Source organism: Photinus pyralis, unplaced genomic scaffold, assembly GCF_008802855.1.
Source record: "Photinus pyralis isolate 1611_PpyrPB1 unplaced genomic scaffold, Ppyr1.3 Ppyr1.4_LG6, whole genome shotgun sequence".
Lineage (NCBI taxonomy): Eukaryota > Metazoa > Arthropoda > Insecta > Coleoptera > Lampyridae > Photinus > Photinus pyralis.
The window spans coordinates 42784765-42805195 of NW_022170663.1; the positions used below are offsets into that span (position 1 = coordinate 42784765).

Genomic DNA, 20431 nt, shown 5'->3' on the forward strand with positions numbered 1-20431 from the left:
TTAAATGCAAACCCTAACAATATGTGCATAGACTAAAGTCCATGATATGTGTATAGCTGATGTTTTTCGTTAGAATTATACATGTCGTTTTCGGTAGATTCCGATTTTTATCCGGCGCGCGTTTTGTCTTTCTTTACAGTGTTCTTTAGCTTTAACTGACATAAAACACTAGCGTCGTTGTTATACAGTGGCTGCGTCCCAAAGCTCAGATAGTTTGCGTCCTTTTTAAGAGCGGTAAGAAATTAACATTGCAGTAAAAGTCTTGGGTTTTTTTAGTCTATGCTATTCGTAAGGCTCATATGGCGTTGCTAAACATCATGTGTAATTTGTAAAGGACCGAAATTTGATGTTTTCTTTTTTATGTAATTTTGTGTAGTGTGTATTATAGTGTGCTAGTTATACATAATAGGCAAATGAAAAATAAGGAACTATTTTTTGCTTCAACCGAAATCGCGCAAACTTAGCCACGTCCAGATGTAGATATTCTGTGGTAACCTGTCTTTGATGGGTATTATTTTGAATTTTTAACGGTTTGTAAAAGTTAAAGTTTGTCTTTGCCCTGCTGATAAAGCAAAAAGCTTGGCAAAGACGTGATGGACCCAAGCACAAACGAATATGTATGTAACCATTCTTGATGTATTTATACAATCAACTTATCTAGCACCTTCGTTGCAAGTTTCTATGCCCGTAGTACTACTGCATGTACTTTTCTTAGGAATTAGTTGTTAATTGAACTTGATAGTTGCTTGTATAGATGGTAAAGTTAAATTTTGTAGGTTAAAACACGAGAGAAAACTGAACGGAAACAAGATGCTGACGATGAGTGTGATAAAAGCTCTCCAACTTTTGTAGAGAAACCGTCTTCTCGAAGAGTCAGTTTTGCTAGTATGAATTTCATCAAGTAATGTATATAAATTACATTTTGTACATTACAAATTAATTGTTGTAGGCAATTTGCCATAGACCCGGAAAAGAATACAATATGGGATGCGACATACGAAGAAATGCTCACGTTAGATTCAACGCATTCTTCTGAAAATGTGCATGGTACACTGTCTGCGCGGCAAACAGGCAGTTATAATTCGGATATTAGAAAAGGTATGCATAAACACTATATTTTAACCTTGATTTTAAATATTCGCTTTCATCTAAAACACAGTTGTTCGAGATGAGAAATGTGGCGCGTTCTTGCAACAACTTCTAACTTTCTGAAATTTTGCTTAGTGGCTAGTAACGATTTATCCACAACTTGTGTTTTTATTATAAAATGTAAAAAGTTGTAGATGACGAAAGGTACTATTTGTTACATTTTATACTACAAGCGCAGTCTTACTGGCCACCAACAATTAATAAAACATCAAAATTTTTAGAAATTGGGAATTTGAGTAACTAAATACAGAGACAATCAAAGTCAGCTCCGAGGTCTGCTCAAAAACACAGTTTTGTAAGAAATTTTGTGTTTTTCTAGAACATGTTGGGGATGCAGAAGATTTTCAACTTGATTTAAACTTACCCAATATATGGATGGATAAGGAAAATATAAGTTTTCCAAACAATAGTCAAACGCAAAAAGGTAAGTATATTATATATATTTGAAATGTTGTTAGATCAGTGTTCTGCAAACTTTTTACGTAGTCCAGGCTAAATAGCTGTAAAATAATTTATTTTCAAAAAAAATTAGTTACCGGGCGAAACCGGGTTTTTCAGGCAGGTGAAATGAATAGAAATTGGGAAAAAATAATTAAAACAGCTGAATTTTTCCGCGGGTGAAATCACGGAGGTTGAAAGGAGTGGAAAGTGGTGTTTGGCAAATTGTGGCAAAACTATTAATTTTAGAGGAAAATGTTTAATGTAAAAGTTATCGAGATTAAAAAAATGAGCAACTTTTGTATCTGCACTATTTTCACATAACCTCCAATTTTCGTAGAAAAACTGGAAAAACTGTTTCTTTCGTTTTTTATTCTTAATTTTGCGAAAAAAGTCGTAGGGGTTTGAAATTTGCAGTAAATATAGTTTGTTGTATGATAAAAGAGGAGATAATTTTTTGGGCCCGTAAAGTCGAACCGTTTCCAAGATCTCACGATTTCTGAAAAAAACCACCTCTTTTTCAAGGGGATGAAAAATCTATTTTTTTTCGTCGTACAAAGGTGCGCGGGGTAGCAAAAGTTTCGTAAGGACTTACATTTTAATAATCAAAAACAAAAAATATCCCCAAAAAAAATTTTAAGAAAAGCGGCAAGAACTGGGGGAACAGTTTTAAGATATACCGTTTTTGACAGTAGGTAAATAGCTTTTTTTGCAACTAAATTAACGTTTTGGGTCCGCGCTAATGAAAAGTTTTTGAAATCTGTCTTTTCTCTCCTCTTTAATGTTGCTAAAATATTTTCTTTTGTTTCCTAGTGCCTTAGTGTAGTGCCCAACTGCCTTAACTAAAACATCTTTATTATTTCTTTTTTCTGCATTTTTACCGCAATGAAAGCAATTCGAAGTAAAATCGAATTCTTTTGCTTCCTGAACAATTTGTTTTTGTTCACTAACCTTCCTGCCTGTTTTGCAGCTGATGGGATTAAGCTGGGCCTGTTGATCTATAATTTGCAGGAATTATGAGTTCTAAAAAGAACACTAAACACTAAAAACAGCGCGTGTTGTCGCGGTTTTGAAGAAGGGAGATCCTACGCAAATCGAAAATTACCGACCAATTTCGTTATTGAGCGTATTCTCTAAAATATTAGAAAAAATTGTCTTCAACCGGATAACGTCTTTTATAACAAAGCTTAAAATTCTACCACCCGCCAGCATGGGTTCAGATCGGGTAAGTCAACAGAAACCGCATCATTTGATCTCTTGACACACAATTCGACACCAAAAAGTTTATCTCTATGCAACTTTTTGACATTACGTCAACCAAGAATTATATTGTTCTATATCCACTTTTGGCCGAAAATGAGATATAATCACCATTGGATGCAGAAAAATATACTTGTTCTATATCCGTTAAAATATTAAAGCTATCTTATTCGATAGCAGAGTTAGTGTGTTCTATATCCGAGACAAAATACAATTCCGAAGGATTATACTGTTCTATACCCTCTTAGAAATCTGGCGCGCTTGAATTTGTTCTATATCCTACTTATTGTATGGTAGTTTTCTACCATAATTACTTTGTGCAATATCCGTGTAACGAATGTGGGGATATCAGATACAAAGGCAAACGCGTTGCAGGAAATGTTGCCGCAAATGCCAAAAAATGAGCAAGAATTCTACAAAATTCTGTTGTCCAAGAACAAAACAGAAAAAGAATGCAAAAAAATTAAAGAACCTAACAAATAAAAGAACGTGAAGTATCACTATAATCGCCTATTATTTTGTCAGGGTTTTGTTTACTTTTATTATAACAATATATTAAAAATTTCAGATGATTGGTTCTTTTATCACGTTGAATCTTAACAAATAAATTCTGCTTAAAGTGTTCTATATCCTTACTTTTCATAAAATTTCATGTAGAATGTCCTATATCCAATTTGTTTTTTGTTTTACAGCTGAAATCTATGTAGAGTTTTGATGTCATACCTTTAGTATTATTCTAGCAGTGGAAACATGTACCTAAAATAAAAATACTAGTGTTCAGCCAGTAAGGTATGTCAATATCTTAATGTCCATCTTTGAAGTTGATTTTCTTAAAACTACAAAAAGTGGATTTAGAACAGTATAATTCTTGGCTGACGAATTTAGTCGTGCATTTGATACAATCAAAAGTGATAACACCTGTTACAAGTTAGACCAACTAGGAATTAGAGGTCAATTTCTTGAATGGATTAACTCATTCCTATCAAACAGACAGTTATACGTGGACATTGACAGTGTACACTCAAACAAATTTAAGGTTAATCTAGGCGTCGCCCAAGGATCGATACTGGGCCCTCTGATATATTTACTATACGTGACAGACTTAAATACTCATGTGAAAAGTGGCAAAATCATTAGTTATGCTGACGACACAACCATTGTGGTAGCAAGAGACTCCCTCTTGGATTTAAAGCTAACAGCTCAAACTGCAAATGAAAAATTTAAAAACTGGTGTAACTCGAATCAATTAGTGCTAAACTAACAAAACTGTCTGTATGTATTTTGGTAAATCCAAGCAAGAAATTATGTCTTCCACTCCTAACGTCAGCCAGTATACCAAGTTTTTAGGTACCCTTATTGACGACGATTTATCATGGACATGGTTTTTCCGGTTTTTCTAGGAAAATTGGAGGTTATGTGTAAATAGTGCAGATACAAAAGTTGTTCATTTTTTTATTCTCTATAATAATAATTTTTTTTAATAATAATAATAATAACTTTATTAGATCGTAGACCAAAGTATGTGGCATTGACCAAGTCGGTAAAAAAAAAACATAGTTCTTAACTTTTATATTGAACATTTTCGCCTAAGATTAATACATAGTTTTGTCACAAATTGCAAAATACCAGTTTCCACCCCTTTCAACCCCCGTTATTTCACCCGCGGAAAAATTCAGCTGTTTTAATTATTTTTCCCCAATTTCCGGTAACTAATTTCTTTTGTTAAAAAATATTATATAGCTTGGACTAATGTTCAAAATACACATACGAAATCGGGAAATTTAATTTTAAAATACAAAAGGGGTATTTAATGAGAAATGAGAAAAGGCGGTCCAAATTTTTGGTAATGGTTGACAAGCTGCTTTCATTTCTTCATCGATCGTCTTCCGACGTTTTCGCTTTTGTGTTTTTATTGTACTGTAACTAGGGATGGGCGATAACTGTTTTCACCTATCGATAAGTATCGGGTACTTACCTATCGATATATTTTACTTATCGATATGCCGATAATTATCGAAATATCGATGGTTATCGATACACCGATAACTATCGAAAGATCGATAACTGCCGCCATATCGATAAGTTTCGGTATATCGATAGTTCTCGTTATGGCGATAGTTTTTAATATATAGGTATCGATATAATATTACCGATAATTTTTTTGAAAGCGTGTCTAAAACTGCATGAGTTTACTTTTATATTTTGGCGAAAGAGCCCGACAAGACAAGAGGGCTCTTTTAACAAAATATGAAAATAACCCAATGCAGTTCTTGCAACTTTAATGGAGTTACCATATTAACTGTGCAATTATCGCAGTGCTCTTTAGCTTTCTACAATGCAATTACCGCTGTAATTAAGCGGTAATTGCACGCCTCATTTGAGAGAAATATTCGACGTATCGATAGTTATCGACAGGGATAGTTATCTTATCGAGTTTTATTAATAAAATCCATTTTCCGGTTTATTCTGGTGTAAAGTGACTATTAATAGTTACTCGCCGTTTCTTTGCTACCTTTATCAAGAGTTTTTTGTTAGATTTCGTAAATGTCAATCAATTGAAACTGTATATCTAAATTTGAAGTGTTCTTAGCTTTTTCTGTTTTTTTATGACTGGTCCTCTGTAACCATCAATCAGATACCGATACATAGGCCATGATTACACCCTTTGATTGTCTTCTTTATTTTATCTAAAGAGTAGCCATTTTGATGCAACATTTTGTTCAAGCTTTTGAAGTGCTTCTTTTTTTGAGCAATCGTCAGTAAGACGAAAAGATCTATTTTCTAAAGATTTTATTACTGCGTTTATTTGGCATGGATGATGATGTGACGTAGCGCTTCTTTTGAGAAAGGGAGCAAAGTTAAGTTTCCGAAACGTCGAGCAACTAAAAATAGTAAATTTACACGAGAGTAAACCCGAAAATGGATTTTATTAATAAAAATAGTAGCGCTCGTTGAAATCTCAACAATAACATAATTTTATCGTACCAATAGTTATCGACATATCGATATATCAATAGTTATCGACATATCGATATATCGATAGTTATCGACATATCGATATATCGATAGTTATCGACATATCGATAGTTATCGACATATCGATAGTTATCGACATATCGATAGTTATCGACATATCGATAGTTATCGACATATCGATATATCAATAGTTATCGACATATCGATATATCGATAGTTATCGACATATCGATATATCGATAGTTATCTACATATCGATAGTTATCGACATATCGATATATCGATAGTTATCGACATATCAATATATCGATAGTTACCGACATATCGATATATCGATAGTTATCGACATATCGATATATCAATAGTTATCGACATATCGATAGGTATCGATATATCGATACTTATCGATAAGTATCGATAGTTATCGATATATCGAATAACTATCGATACCTATCGATATATCGAAAAAAATTCCCATGCCTAACTGTAACATAAATTTAAATACGTGATTTATTTATGCTATTTGCATATGTTTATCTTTACTAAAAGGGTCTGTTGTTAAAATGTCAACGAAATATCTTCATAAATAACAAAGTTGGTATTTAGCAGTCTTTGCAAGCGCCCGACTGAGTTTTACCATATGCAGTATATTTGCCTTTAGTAGAAGCACCTTTGATTAAAATTTCAAAAAATATGTCCAGAAATGAAAAAGGTAGCATTGGGCGGTCTGCGCATGCGCATATTTCATTTTTGCTATATGCGAAATTTGTCTTTACTAAAAGCATCTTTGGTTAAAATTTGAAAAAAATATACGTATCCACAAATAAGAAGTTAGAATTTCGCAATCTGCGCATGCACACAACCAATTTTTAGCGCATTTCCACAAAAATTAAAAAAATGCGCAATTGTGACCACTTTGTCCGTCCGCTCGTTCGTTGAGACGCTACTAGTTCTTTATCTTAAGAGCTATTGTTCTACTTTTTTCGCTATTTGGTTCGTTATGGTGTCGAGGCTTGCACCAAGGAAGGCATTTTTTCTGCGTATTACTAAAAAAGTTATTTTAAAAAACCAAAATACCGTTTTTTACATGTTCCATAATTTTACACTTTTGCCGTTTATTAACGATCCTTATAGTTTTGTATTGCTGTCTGTCTGTTGGTCTGTCCGTCTGTTCCTTTGTCTGTCATGAACTGAATTGCATGAAATTCAATATGGGCATAGATGTAGCCATATAATACGCAATGCCAAAAGTTAATATAATAACTTTATTCCCTATAAAGACAAATATAACACGTCACAGGATCGTCAAAATAACATCAAAGCAAAAGAAAAACATGTTTGGAAAATTAAAATGTGTCTTCAAAAAATTCAAGTAAGCTGTAGTAAGGTTTTAACATTAGTATATTCATGACCTTCTTCTTAAAAAGATTGACGTGATGGATCTTCAATGTAGCGGGTAGGTGATTATATACTTTAATCGGCATGCAACGCGTGCTGTTCGCAGTGAGAGCAAGTCTATGTTGCGGGGGTCTTACATTGTTACATCTTGTATCATATTTATGTGCTGCGTGGTTTTCAAGAATCAAATTTCTTTTGCGTTTGTGTACATATGTGGCGGCTTCTAGGATATACAGAGAGATAACAGTCAGAACGCCTAGATCGACAAACAGATCCCTGCATGAGGTACGACTTGCCACTTTGAAGATCGCTCTGATCGCACGTTTTTGGTAAAGTAGTGCCCGATTAACATGAGGACTGGGTCCCCAAATGATAATACCATAACGCAATCGGGATTCAACATCTGCAGTGTAAACAGCTTTTAGTGCCGGGATGCCAACTGCGTCTCTGAGGAATCTGAGCTTATAAATAGATTTAGAGATAGTTCGACTGATAGCTTCGATGTGCAACTTCCATTTGAGATCATGGGAGAAGGTGATGCCTAGAATTTTAATGTTCTCCTGGTATTCGATTCCTGACCCTGCAATATTCAGGGATAATTGTTGGACACTCTGATGTGACGTTGAGGAATGAAAGCGTGTATATTTCGTTTTTTCTCTATTTAAGATTAGTTGGTTTCCTGTACACCATTTGAACATGGCATTTGAGATGGTATTGGAGTCCTTTTCAATGTTGCCTTGGCTGCTGCTGACGAGGACGGTCGTGTCATCTGCATAAAGAGTGACTGCGTTGATGGGGAGGTATGTAATTAGATCGTTAATATACAACGAAAATAAGAAGGGAGATAGGATCGCTCCTTGCGGTACTCCAATTCTGATAGGTAGCTCTTTGGAGTGATAATTTACTCGTCAGTCTTTAGAGAAATGCGGTATTCGTACGAATTGAGATCTGCCAGATAAGTAGGAGGCGAACCAATAAAGCGGGATTCCTCTAATACCATACTTCTTCAGTTTTAAAGTTAGGAGATCGTGGTTAACGGAGTCGAACGCTCTGCTGAGGTCGTAAAAGATTCCTATAGGAGCTGTTTTATTTTCTAGGTCGACAACTATATTGTTGTAAAGTTCCAAGTTCGCTGTAATGGTTGACATTCCTAATCTAAACCCATGCTGTTTATCGGAGATTAATTCGTGTTTATCGAAATATGTTGATATTCGTTGTAGCATAGCATGCTCCAGTAGTTTGCCAATGCAAGAACTAAGAGCAATCGGTCTATAATTAGAAATGCTAGAGGCGTCTCCTTTTTTAAAAATAGGGATTATGCCGGACTTTTTAAGACACAATGGAAATATTCCAGACGCAAACGATGCGTTGATAAGATGAGTTACTATCTTCGTAAGAGGTTGTTTTGCTTGTTTAAGTATATGAGGAGCAATACCGTCAGCGCCAGGAGAGCTGTTGTTATTTAGTTTATTAAAGAGGTCTGATACTTCGCACTCGGCATATGGGAATAGGTAAAAGGAATTTGCATGATTTTTAATGTGAGCTTGAGGGAAATCTGACTTAGGAATAGATTCAACTAGGTTGGTGGGTGTTGTCTGGAAAAATTCATTAAACAAGTTTGCCAATTTCGTGGGAGACTCGATCACTGATTGTTCAATATTGAGGGACATATTTTGGTGAATACTGGTACGCTGATTTGTGAGTGAATTGATTATTTTCCAAGTCGTCTTGCTAATATTTTTCCTGGCTCCCATTATCTTGGAGTTGAAGTAATTGAATTTTGTGTTTCTCAATAAAATCCTATGGGCTGCTTTCAGTGCCACAAATCGGTGTTTCAGACCAGGATACATTTTTTGTAGTATGTACAGGTCGTTTAGCTTTTGGTTTGAAGATATTATTTCACGAGTAATCCATGGCTTTGTTCGGAGTTGAGTCGAATCGATTCAAAATTTACAGTGCCCTTTTCGCATCTCGACCATTTATAAACCGAATTGCAAACTTTATAATATATAAAAGTATTTAAATGAAATTTGATAAAATGAAAATCTAACGCCAGTTTCAAAATTTGGTTTTGCGCATGCGCAGTGCCAACTTTTTAATCTATGGAAGCATTTAAATGAAATTTGATATATAATGGGCCGTATGAATAAAAGTAAGCAAATGCTTATACTTGCAAAACTCAAAGTAAATACTCGTAACTGCCCCTTCATACTGGTCTGTTTAGCAAGGTTTAGCAGCGCTGCACTGCGTCCTGTCCTTCTGCTTAGAAGGGCTGCTAAGTCGCCCAGTGCGAAGGAGCACTTACGAGTATTTACTTTGAATTTTGCAAGTATAAGCATTTGCTTACTTTTATTCATACGACCCATTGTAGGCGCTTGGAACAAAGGAAAATCTAATGTTAGTTTCAAAATTTAGATTTGCGCATGCGCAGTTCCAACTTTCTTATTTAGGAAAGCATTGAAATGTAATTGTTCTTATATACGGAAATTGAAGTAGGACGTCAAAAATGGATTGCACATGTGCAACGCTATCTTTCATATTTGTGGCCGGATTTTTACGATTTTAACAGAAGTTGCATCTTACAAATGGGAAATGAATGCAAGTGGAATTGCGCTTTCTGTAAATCGTTTACAATTACTTTTTAACTTGTTATTATATGCAACATGTTTGCATTTACTAATAACATAAGCTACCGAACTGAAATTCAAAAAGAACAAACTAAATGAATTGAAAACTGTAGGAGTAGGTAAGGCCACGGACGAGCGGGCAGAGAAAGTGGCTGTAATAGCGCACCCAACTTCGTTAAAAAATGCGTTAAAAACCTGCAAATGTTTACGTGATCTAAGTGCTGACATCTTTTCTACCTGAAACTACATGTCGACTGGACTATTACAGTATTACCTACAGTATTATAGGGTTTGTCATCTTCTTTAGTCAAATGATAAGATCTTTTTACCACAGAGCTTGGGGAGGGATGAAAAATTCAACTCGAAAATGTAACAGAAATAAAGTTTTACTATTGCACAATACAAAAGTTTCACATATTTTTACATAGCGCTACATTTACTATTTTGTTTACTAGAAATCACTTAATCTCTGCGCTAGTTTAACAGCCTAAATCGACTATTGGCGTTCCCTCGACCCATACAATTTATAACTATCATCCTACACTGTTTAATTAAAATTATAATTAGTTTTTTTATTTTTAGTTCATTCTTCAAATAAAGGAAACCGAAAAGTATTAGCACTGTCAAGTGTGCAATTTATGGGCAATAAAACTGTTTTAAACAATAGCGACATGGAATTGACTAGAGCTGTAACGTTTCAAAACGTTCGAAATATAACGCTACCAATAAATGAAGCTATGGATTATACGCAATGTGTGGCTGCCGAGAACCCCAATAAAGTGAAAAATTGCAAGAATGTAACGTTATACGATGCCAACATTGAATACACTTGTCAAATACCCCATCTTAATTTTCCAAAAATGCCTCTGGTGGTTAACAGATCGATTACAGACAGTACTAGTATGGACTTGACAGGAGGAATTGGTGAGGAGTCTCTTGTACCATGTAATTCATCACCATCAATGATGGAACAAACAGTTCCCATGACTGATTATCAATTCAAAGATAAGACCAATGTAGAAGGTTCTGTAAACATAGAACTGACTCAGAATGTGTCACTCAGCAATCTTTGTTCGTCTTCGAAGATTAGCTGTGACTCAAGCGGAATAGTTTCGGCCAATAATGTTCAGAATGAAATTACAAAGTTGGGCGAAACTTGTTGCGAACTCCAGTCAGTTCAATCAAGTGGAGAGAATGACAAAACAAGTCTGTTGGTAAACTTAAATGTAGATTATATTAAAGGGCAGGTTTTTGCAGAAAAAAATAAACTGCATCATTCATCATTGAAGGTACAGTGTGATTTAAACTCATTTGATAATGCACAGGCCGATGGGGGTGTTGAAGTGTACTCATTTCAGTCGGATATGGAAATAGACCAAACAATTCCAATAACAGCACGGAGTAAATTAAACTTAAGTCGTGATGGAATTGCTATACCATTGAAGATCTCGGTAGATAACTCGAATGGAAATTGTATAGTTTGTAGTGGTGAAGTTAAGAATTTAATGGATGCTGCAACCACTGATGAATCACAAACTGTTGGTTTAGCTTGTCAAATACCTCGACTGCATTTTGCAAACACGGCGGCTAACAGATCACGTCAACTGCATTCGTTTCAAACAGATTTGGAAATTGATCAAACAATTCCAATAAAAGAACTGAGTGACTCAAATGGAAATCGTACAGCTAAAAATTCAATGAATGTTGCTCCTACAGATGAATCACAGACTGCTGGTCCAGATATTTTGATTGAGAAATGTAAGGAAGGTGTGCTAATAAACCTTGAGAAAGAAGGGGGCCAAATATTACCAGTTAAAAAGTGTGAGATCAGTGGGGTCACATGTACAGAATTAGCGAACAAACCAGAGAAGGAAATGGAAGATGTAAAATTGGAACTTACGTGCAGTATAGACACCAAATGCAAAAGCATCTCTGCATCTCAGTCAATGCTAGAGAAATCTACAGCACTTCCTCAAATGTCGCCTCTGAGACCAGATTACTGTTACCAAAACAAATCAGTCCAAGGAACAGTTGCGGAAACTCTTGTGACTGATTGTAATAATTTGAGTAATTGTCAATCACAGTCCGATTTCTCAAAGATTATTACGGGTGAACTAAATCCGTCCTTTATCAACTCCAAGGTCTTGGCTTTAAGCGATTTTAGTTGTGACACCTTTCCAACTTCATTAAACAACACACGTGAAACTATGAAAGATGGAAAGAAAAAAAGTTTTGGCCTACAAGCAACATACGTTGTAGATTCGAATGTATCGAAACAACCGTCAAAAAGTATGTCAAGTCAAGTACCAACTGATATTAGAGACGTAGAGACACACTTAAATAGTCACACTGGCAAATCTATAAATATCTCCCAAGAAGATATTACACTACTGGAATGTTCAGAAGACACGTTCGATCTGATTACCCAAGAGGCTCAATCTTGCATCCAAAACATTGCAAACCAAACGAAAGCGTCCGATGAAAACAACGTTGATTTCAATCAATTATGGAATGGTCATAAAATTGAAGCACAAAGAATTGAAACTTCAGTGCAGGAGTTAGCAGACAGCATCACAAATTCCGCCGCTAATAGGGGCATTACAACTAGATTTCAATCTTGCTTGAAAATGTATGAAGAAGTAGCAACTCAGTTTTCTGAAAAACATAAGGTGAAAGAATTTCAAGACCGTCACTCGCGAATTGTACTAAAAAGGGCATCAAGTATTGTGGCCGAAGATTCACTACCTCTTCAAACGAGTAGCGACTTCTCAGAAAATTCCATCGAAATTTTAAGCTATGAGGAACAAATCAGAAGAAAGTGTAAAAGGTAATTATTTTCTTTTAATCGTAGCATACACAAAATTGAAAGAATGCAATCGCCAGTTTGCCCTGGAAAGATTTATGCTTTTTTTCTCACAAGTGCTAATGGTAAAAAAAGGTTTCGTCGTTTAGGGGTACATCTTCAAAAGTTTGTAGCGTTCTAAATTTGCAGAAATTGTGGATTATGTTTATGAACAATTTATTCTTTTTAAATGAGGCGGGAACGGTTAAATAGTGTAACCAATAGAGGACACTATGTCTGATGTAAGAGCGCATGCATGTATACACAACTTATGATAAGAGGGATTTTTGAGCGGGACCAAGAAAAAGGCGAATGGCGGTCGTAGAAAAGAAACGTTCCCACGGACATAATAATTAACGTTGTGATTCGAGACTTATTTAAGTCAGTGGGGCTAGGTAGCGAAAATAACGCGTGAGTTACTGAATGTAAAATTAATTTATTGACAGTAAATAATTTTAGGATTTTGGTTACCTACCTATACTACGTGCAATTATTCCGGTACAAACCTAATTAGGCAATAACTTAATCTACATTTCAATGGTTGTCTAAAATTCTTTCAAGAGCCGTTTGTCACCTTAAGTAAGCTATTAATTTGGAATATTCGTCATATTAGCGTACGCGTTACCTTTTAGGGCTCTTACCCCTAAGTACTGGAAATTGGAAAAAATATATAGTAGCCGCCCCTGACGTCACGTGGGACGCAAATTTATTACCTGCACAAGTAACTGCGGAATACCAAGCGCTGTTCCTGATGATAAGATTTTAATTCTATGGTGATAAGCCGCCATCCCACCGTCCACCTGTATGTACGTGCTGTCCATGTGGATAATGGTTCACACAATGCTCTGAGGTTTGAGATAACAAAATTTGAAAGGAGATGTCAAGTTTATTTGTTTAAATTAAGCATATTTGTCTATTATTAATTGTCCATCCTAGAATTAATTGATAATGTTGTGCTGTCCTTAAATTGTCAATTGTTAGTTAGAGTTATCAGCCCAATATTGAAGTCCGTTGAATGATCATTCATCTGAAACACAAAAATTACGTTATCGATATCATCGTCAAGTTATACTTACCTACCGAGTCAATTACCTGTTTAAATAAATTAATAATAGGATCGGTTTTTGCATTACGTTATGAGCTTGTCCGATTACCTGTCATTGGGCAAGTTGGTTTAAGACAGGTTGGCGCCCCCTTCAAACAACACTCAGTACAAGATCCACGACTCAGCTCCCAAATCTTTGAGCACTGTTAACACCCATTATAGCCAACCAAAAAAGGGAAAGTCATAAGTTCCAAAAATTGAACTTTTTTTAGAAACCATACTATACACGGAAATTTACATAGCCCATTCCCATGAAATTTGGTTTACAACCGCATAATCGACCATTTCGAATTGAAATAAAATAATTTCCAAATGGCACCTCTTCCGTAAATACCGGTGGTTTTTTTAAAATAGAAACATACCATTTTCTATTTTTTTTTTTCTAAATGCGCTATTTTATTCCGAATTCAGCACAATTAATATTTAAGTACTTATCTGTCATAGATTTTGACATGTCAATTTTTGAAGATAATTTAAATGTAAAAAATTTGAAGATGCAAGAGTCCATTCAAAAATTCATCTCTTAAACCGTTCAAGATAAGTGAGTGCTCTTTTCTTGTAATCGAATTCTTAAAGTCTAAGGGATTTCTTGAGTGACCGCCGAAAGTCTTGAAAAAGTTTCCAAGGCTGCAAAGTTAGCAATAAAAAAATATCAAAAACTTCAGTTTGTCAAATTGCAAATACTATTACTAATGCCAGAAATGAATGTAGATGTAGATGCACCATGTGGATAATGGTTAACACTGATTGACATTTGATTCGAAGGACATTCCAAATAAAACAATTGCTTCCAAAGCCTACCATACGTAATGAAAAATAAGAATACTCAATAACTACGGGACATATGCATACAGAATGTTAATAGTGACCGTAAAATTTAATAGTAGTTGCAATTTGAATAAGTAAAAAGGTTTCGCCCTAAGGCGAGTAACGTTAGAGCATTTTCCATGATTTTATCAGTACTTCCCAAAAGGTTATTGGTATGTTTTTCTTTACTAAATCTATGGTCAAAATTTCGAAAAGATATCTCGATAAATAAGACAGTTGATATTACGAATCCTGCGCATGCGCACATTAATCTTATGTTTACAATATACGATACGTGTTTGTTTTTACTAAAAGCATCTTTTGTTGAAATTTCAAAGAAATATCTCCATAAAAAAGAAAGTTGGCAGTGCACAGTCTGCGCATGCGCACATATGATTTTTACTATATTGTCACACTAGGGGGTTTGGTAGCTCTGGTTTTAGCACTCAGCATAGCCAGAGGTGTGTGACTTTCAACCGAAATCAATAAGTCATGTTAAGATGTAGTTATTGAATTATTTATTTAAACATAAAAAAATGTACTTACATGTAATCTGTCATTGTGTCACTAAGTACTAACTACTGATCACTGATTTTGATGGCTGATGACTGATCCCCTTAAGAGACTTGGATCGTCTATTTATTGGTGCCCGCCGCCGCAATTAGGTCGGAAATCTCACGCCCCTGTTCAATGGAAATTCTTACATCCAGGACTTTAATTAACCGCAGCCTTTGTATGGGTTGTGAGAAATCGGAACTAACGCAATGCAGCTAACCAATGTTTCCTGATTCGTAGGCTCAGAAATCCCTATGGGGGTTGTCATATCCGTGACTGTTTCCTAATATATTGATTGCAAATTGTAGTTAAGATAATAGCTAAGGTTTTGCATGAATCATTATACCTAATAATTGATAGATTATTAATTTAGAAAAATCACTTTCGTGACATTTGCCTCCTCCCACAGAAATTCCTGACCTCAGGAATTGACTTGTATTTACTGAGGGTAAATACTCAATCTTACTTGCTAACGTAAAAGGTGAAAAATAGAGTGGAATTTCCAGGATGTTCCAGGACATTTCCAGTCTATTTATCCATCCTGTATATACTAAACTATATACAAATAAACCATACTATACAATCATGTTTTACAGTAAGGAAATGAACAAATGTTTATCACCAAAAATGTCTTAACCGCAGTTTTTTTTTTAATTATCACTGTAAGATATGCAAGTATCCGGGTCTACCAAAAACGACTTTTTTATAGTTCATTTGTGATTTAAACGTACTCGCATTAGGTAAGTATCACTAATTAGTTTTAAAGTTACTCACAATTGGTCTCAAGGTGTCTTTATCACTATATTGTTTTTCACTTATTCACATCACTTGGTCCATCGATATATAATGTGTATCTTCCGACGTTGAAGATCGGCGATTTCCCTCAGGGTGTGGCACGTACATAATAGGTGGTGTTGATGGACTCTTCCTGGGCTGAAAAATCACTTTCGTGACAATATGCGGTGTGTTTGTCTCGACTAGACGATTAAAATTTCAACAAAACATTATTAAATAAGAAAGCTGATATTGGGCAGTCTGTGCATGCGCATATTGATCTTCAATATTTTTCTTGGCTCAGATGCCAGAGCTACATACTGAATTCAGAAAGAACGAACTAAATATATTAAAAACATAGTAGTTAAGGCCTTGGGCGGACGGACAGAGAAAGTAACTGCAATTGCGCTAAACACTAAAGTTTTTGACATTTTTTGATTACTAACTTGGAGCCCAGCCCAAGCCCCTGCAACTTTTTCAAGATATGAATTTTCGAATGGACCCTTGCATCTTCAAATTTTTAGAGTAGAATTGACATGTCAAAAATTATAACAGATAGGTACTAAGGTACTGTAATGAGACAGGGTTGATTATTATACCACTCACCTTCACTCAGAGTGAGATCTCCTAAGGGCTGATTCTACAATGAAGGTATATACCAAGAATAAGCTATACCTAGAATAAATGTCGACGGTTGCGTTGGTTACAATTGTGTCAACCAATGAGATACATGTTGCTATGGCAGTTATTCCAAGGATGTCTTATTCTGCGTAAAAGTGTAATTGTAAAACCGGCCCTAAATGATCGTGTTAAGACCCTAGATTTTACATTGTGTCTTGTAGTATTTTAAGTTACAATTTTAGAGGTCGTCATCTGTCGCATCTTTTATTTGAAGTATCACAGAGACAAATTAAAAACATCACGGCATCTTTAAAGCTTTATTCTTTAAATCACAATGCCTGATAGACAATACAACCAGATGTCACAGGTTCTAAGCTATTGTGACATTAGCACACCGTGGTGCCTGAAACCGTGTTAGGTTTCTTCGAACGTAGACAATGGTGGCATGCCCTAAACTAACGGCACCACCTTTCCACTTTACCGCGAGAAGCCTCCTGCAACGACATCACTGACCCTTCATCTTTTGGGTCAGAATTTATTGGCTTTGTATGCCATTTAAGTTTCACGGTCACCAAAGCTGGATACCTAGGAGTTGGTGAGTGTGAAGCCGTATGCCAACTTCTTTTTCCTTGCCTGAGGCCCTTAATTTTCGATCTACTTACAAGCGAGCGCATAAATTGCAGTACTCCACTACCAATTGGCCACGAAATCACGGACTGGTATTAGGACCGAAAAGTCCTGCGGTCTCTCAAGCGCAGTCAACATTCCAAAATCAACTTAAACCAGTAGAACTTCCTTTGAAGGACTTCAATGCATATTCATGAAGTGGTAAAATTAAAATATAAGTCGGTTATAAGAGAAGCAATCAAAAGGATCCCTTCGGCTAGTTAAATTTAATCTAATTTCCTAGTAGCTTGCGTAATTGGTAACCTTAACTCCAATTACAAAAAATTGATGATCGAACGCATTCACAAGGGCTCAATTTTAATTAATCATAAGTAAGCACAATGTGTAATTTTGACAACATTAAATTTAATTCGTTGTTTGGACCACGCCACCCAACGACGGCATGTTGCACCCATTTCGAGGAAATTAGACTTGTGACTTATATACAAAAGCGATATTAAATTACGTAGGCCATTCGATTATTCAATATAAATGAAAAGATTCTTCTTTGCAATATTCCTATAATGGATTCAAACTCCATATAATTAACAATTGTCTGAGGGCCAATTGCACCTTAAAAATTAAGTATCCCTTAAAGTTAAGCATCACTTAAATACCATAGCAACGATTGTCTTAATAATCGTTGCCATAGATTTTAAGTTCGACTTAACTTTAAACAAGGCGTAATTTTGTTGGTGCAACTGGGGCTGATTACATTTCACTCCTACAATTCATTGATTGTGTACATTTTTAGTAAAGCTCTGCACATGGAAGTACCACATTGCTTTTTTTTTACCAAGTAAGTTCCTGAATTAAGTTGCAAATTTCTACATTTTTCCTCTGTCAATGTATGCCCGAACGCTTTCTTTACAAGTTCTTATATCCATTCATTAAAAACAACATATAACAATTAGCCATGCTAGAAACGTAAATTTTTCGCCTTTATTACTTTAGTCGCATACGGACTAACTCTGTTTTGTTTTAAACTGGTTTATACAGAAAAGGGCACGTTACGCGCGATACAAGGACCACTTATAACAGGCGAACCGTACTTTCTTACGTCCGCTCTGTAGCGGGTTGTGTACAGAAAGGCCTTATGTTCGCCTTAGAATTTTTATTACAGACTTTTGTAATTATTTCTTCTGTTTAATAACAAATTTGTGTAATCTAATGCTTATAACTATGTTTTATTATTGGTTTCTTTTTAGAAGTAAAAGCTACTGGACAATCAAATCTCTCAAAGGAGATTTCTGTCAAATACACACTTTATATAAAACTATAAGGCTGGATGTAAAATTCAACACAATGAATGGTATTGTTTCCGAATGTGCTCTACACGACTGCATATTGGGTAATAAATGAGTTTTTAAGTTTCCCAAATATATTAATTTATTTTGTTAACAGATACCTCCGATCCAATTGCATTACTGGTGCATAAACACTTTAAGCACCGTCTCATTGAAAAGAACATCAAATCAGGAGTCGGTGAGAAGTACGACATATTGACGTTGTTAGATTATGTGCATATAAACATGGAAAAGATGTTAGATATTTTTAACGAATTTTGTTCATTTTCCAAGAAGTACAACTTTAAACTGGATAAACAGTTTATGTAAGTAATAGATTGTTATATGCTTAAATATGGTAAGTGACAATAGTATCGATCTTCATTTATAGTTCGTACACTGAGCAATGTAACATGTCATTAAGTCGTAAATTAAATGTCATTTGTAACGCAACCGATAGTTGTATTGAATATACACCTGAAATGCAATGTGAAACTCCGTTTCATACGGGCAAGATTCGCTCAAAACAAACTATGGGAACTTGAAAACAATAGAGCAATAGTTTTCTACTACTTAGAGTCAGCGGTTCTCAATAGTTTTATTAATTATATTGTTCGTGTAAAGTTTATTGTTCAATGAAGCAGCTCAGGTTGAAGTTCTTGGCCAATTTGCCATAAATCCCTCAATGTCAACATTTAGTTTTTTTTTGTTAATTGTTACATTTTTGTTAAATTGTCAAGATGAATATTGACTCTATTGGTACCACTGGAAAGGATTTTTCAGTAGCTTTCCAACGATGTGTCACAAGTATGGGGTTGACATTTAGGATTTTTGAAGAGGGGGGGGTCACTCATAACTTCATTCTGGTTCCCCTCGATACCCCCGTAACGGTTTTGTGTGATTTTCAATATCTTTAGTTGGGGAAATATGGCCGACTGCAAGTTTTAAAATTAACACCCTGTATATTAATTGGTAACGTTACATGTTTACAATGTCTTTCATGCCATGTTCACTTATTCATTATGGAATACGTAATTACATTAGAAATTGTGATGAAACATGTTGAAAATATAAGAATTGAGACAATAAATGAATAAGCGAACATGCGGGGTGTTTCTTTTGTTTGTTTTAAAATGAATTTGTTTCGTTTTAGGGGAACGTTTAACATAGTCAACCTTATTTTAAATAGTAGTTGGAGATTTTATGTCGATATGTCCGAATTAGACAACATATCCAAAGACTCAATTAGGATAGAAGGAGATGGTGCAACAAATGAAGTGCATATAAGGGAAATGAAGAAATTAATGAATAGAGTATCTTGTGGTTTACCCTTTTTAAAGAAGTTTTTAAGTGATGCTTTAGCTTATACTAGTTTGTGTGGTGCGCAAGCACATGGATAATTTATTAATAAACGTTTGCAATATATTTAGACATTTAGTTAAAACGTTATTGCAATATTTGTTTCATATTTAATTTTTTGAAATATGTCTAGTGAATGTTCATTTCCTTAATAAGTTTACATTATATCAGTAAAATTAAGGTATGCTATATAAAATGAAGCAGTGTCACTTCATTCTTTTTATGAAAACAGCTACAGATTGGCGGAGTTTAATGAATGCAGTAAAGTAAGGATCTAATAGATAACATTTCGCTTGCAATTCACGATGTAAAGGTGCAAAAATTCTAAGAGTGAAAATTCGGAAAATGAGTCGAAATAAATTGCATTGCAAGAATAAACTTTGAAATTAATTGTTTGTAATGATGTGAATGCATAACGTAAATAAATAAATGTAAAGCGATGGGGTATACAAAAGGGATTTTTTTTAAATATTGATTTATGAAAAAAATGTATTCTTCATGATATTTTTTGCTTGCTTTGAAAGTACCAATAACGTTTCGATAATCTAAAATTTATGTATAGAAATCT

The 20431-nt window shown here is 34.9% G+C and overlaps 1 protein-coding gene across 5 annotated transcripts; it reads left to right on the forward strand.

Moving 5' to 3' along the window:
• Positions 1–460: 460 nt before the first annotated feature.
• Positions 461–19929, forward strand: LOC116173372. Of its 5 annotated transcripts, XM_031490804.1 has the most exons (9): positions 461–617; positions 777–901; positions 950–1098; positions 1469–1573; positions 10431–11054; positions 11106–12675; positions 18427–18569; positions 18623–18830; positions 19658–19929. In XM_031490804.1, the coding sequence occupies exons 1-9, from the start codon at positions 594–596 to the stop codon at positions 19902–19904; spliced, it is 3195 nt and encodes a 1064-aa protein (XP_031346664.1). In that variant the 5' UTR covers positions 461–593; the 3' UTR covers positions 19905–19929. The 5 variants fall into 5 exon arrangements, with proteins under 5 accessions (XP_031346664.1, XP_031346663.1, XP_031346666.1 ...); XM_031490803.1 differs by having other exon boundaries at positions 10431–12675; XM_031490807.1 differs by having other exon boundaries at positions 595–724; positions 10431–12675.
• Positions 19930–20431: the final 502 nt, after the last annotated feature.

Coding starts and splice junctions, on each gene's coding strand:
- LOC116173372 (XM_031490803.1), top strand. CDS start 594: ATGGACCCAAGCACAAACGAATAT. Junction 1,574..10,430: donor CAATAGTCAAACGCAAAAAG/GTAAGTATATTA, acceptor TTTTATTTTTAG/TTCATTCTTCAAATAAAGGA. Junction 12,676..18,426: donor ATCAGAAGAAAGTGTAAAAG/GTAATTATTTTC, acceptor GTTTCTTTTTAG/AAGTAAAAGCTACTGGACAA.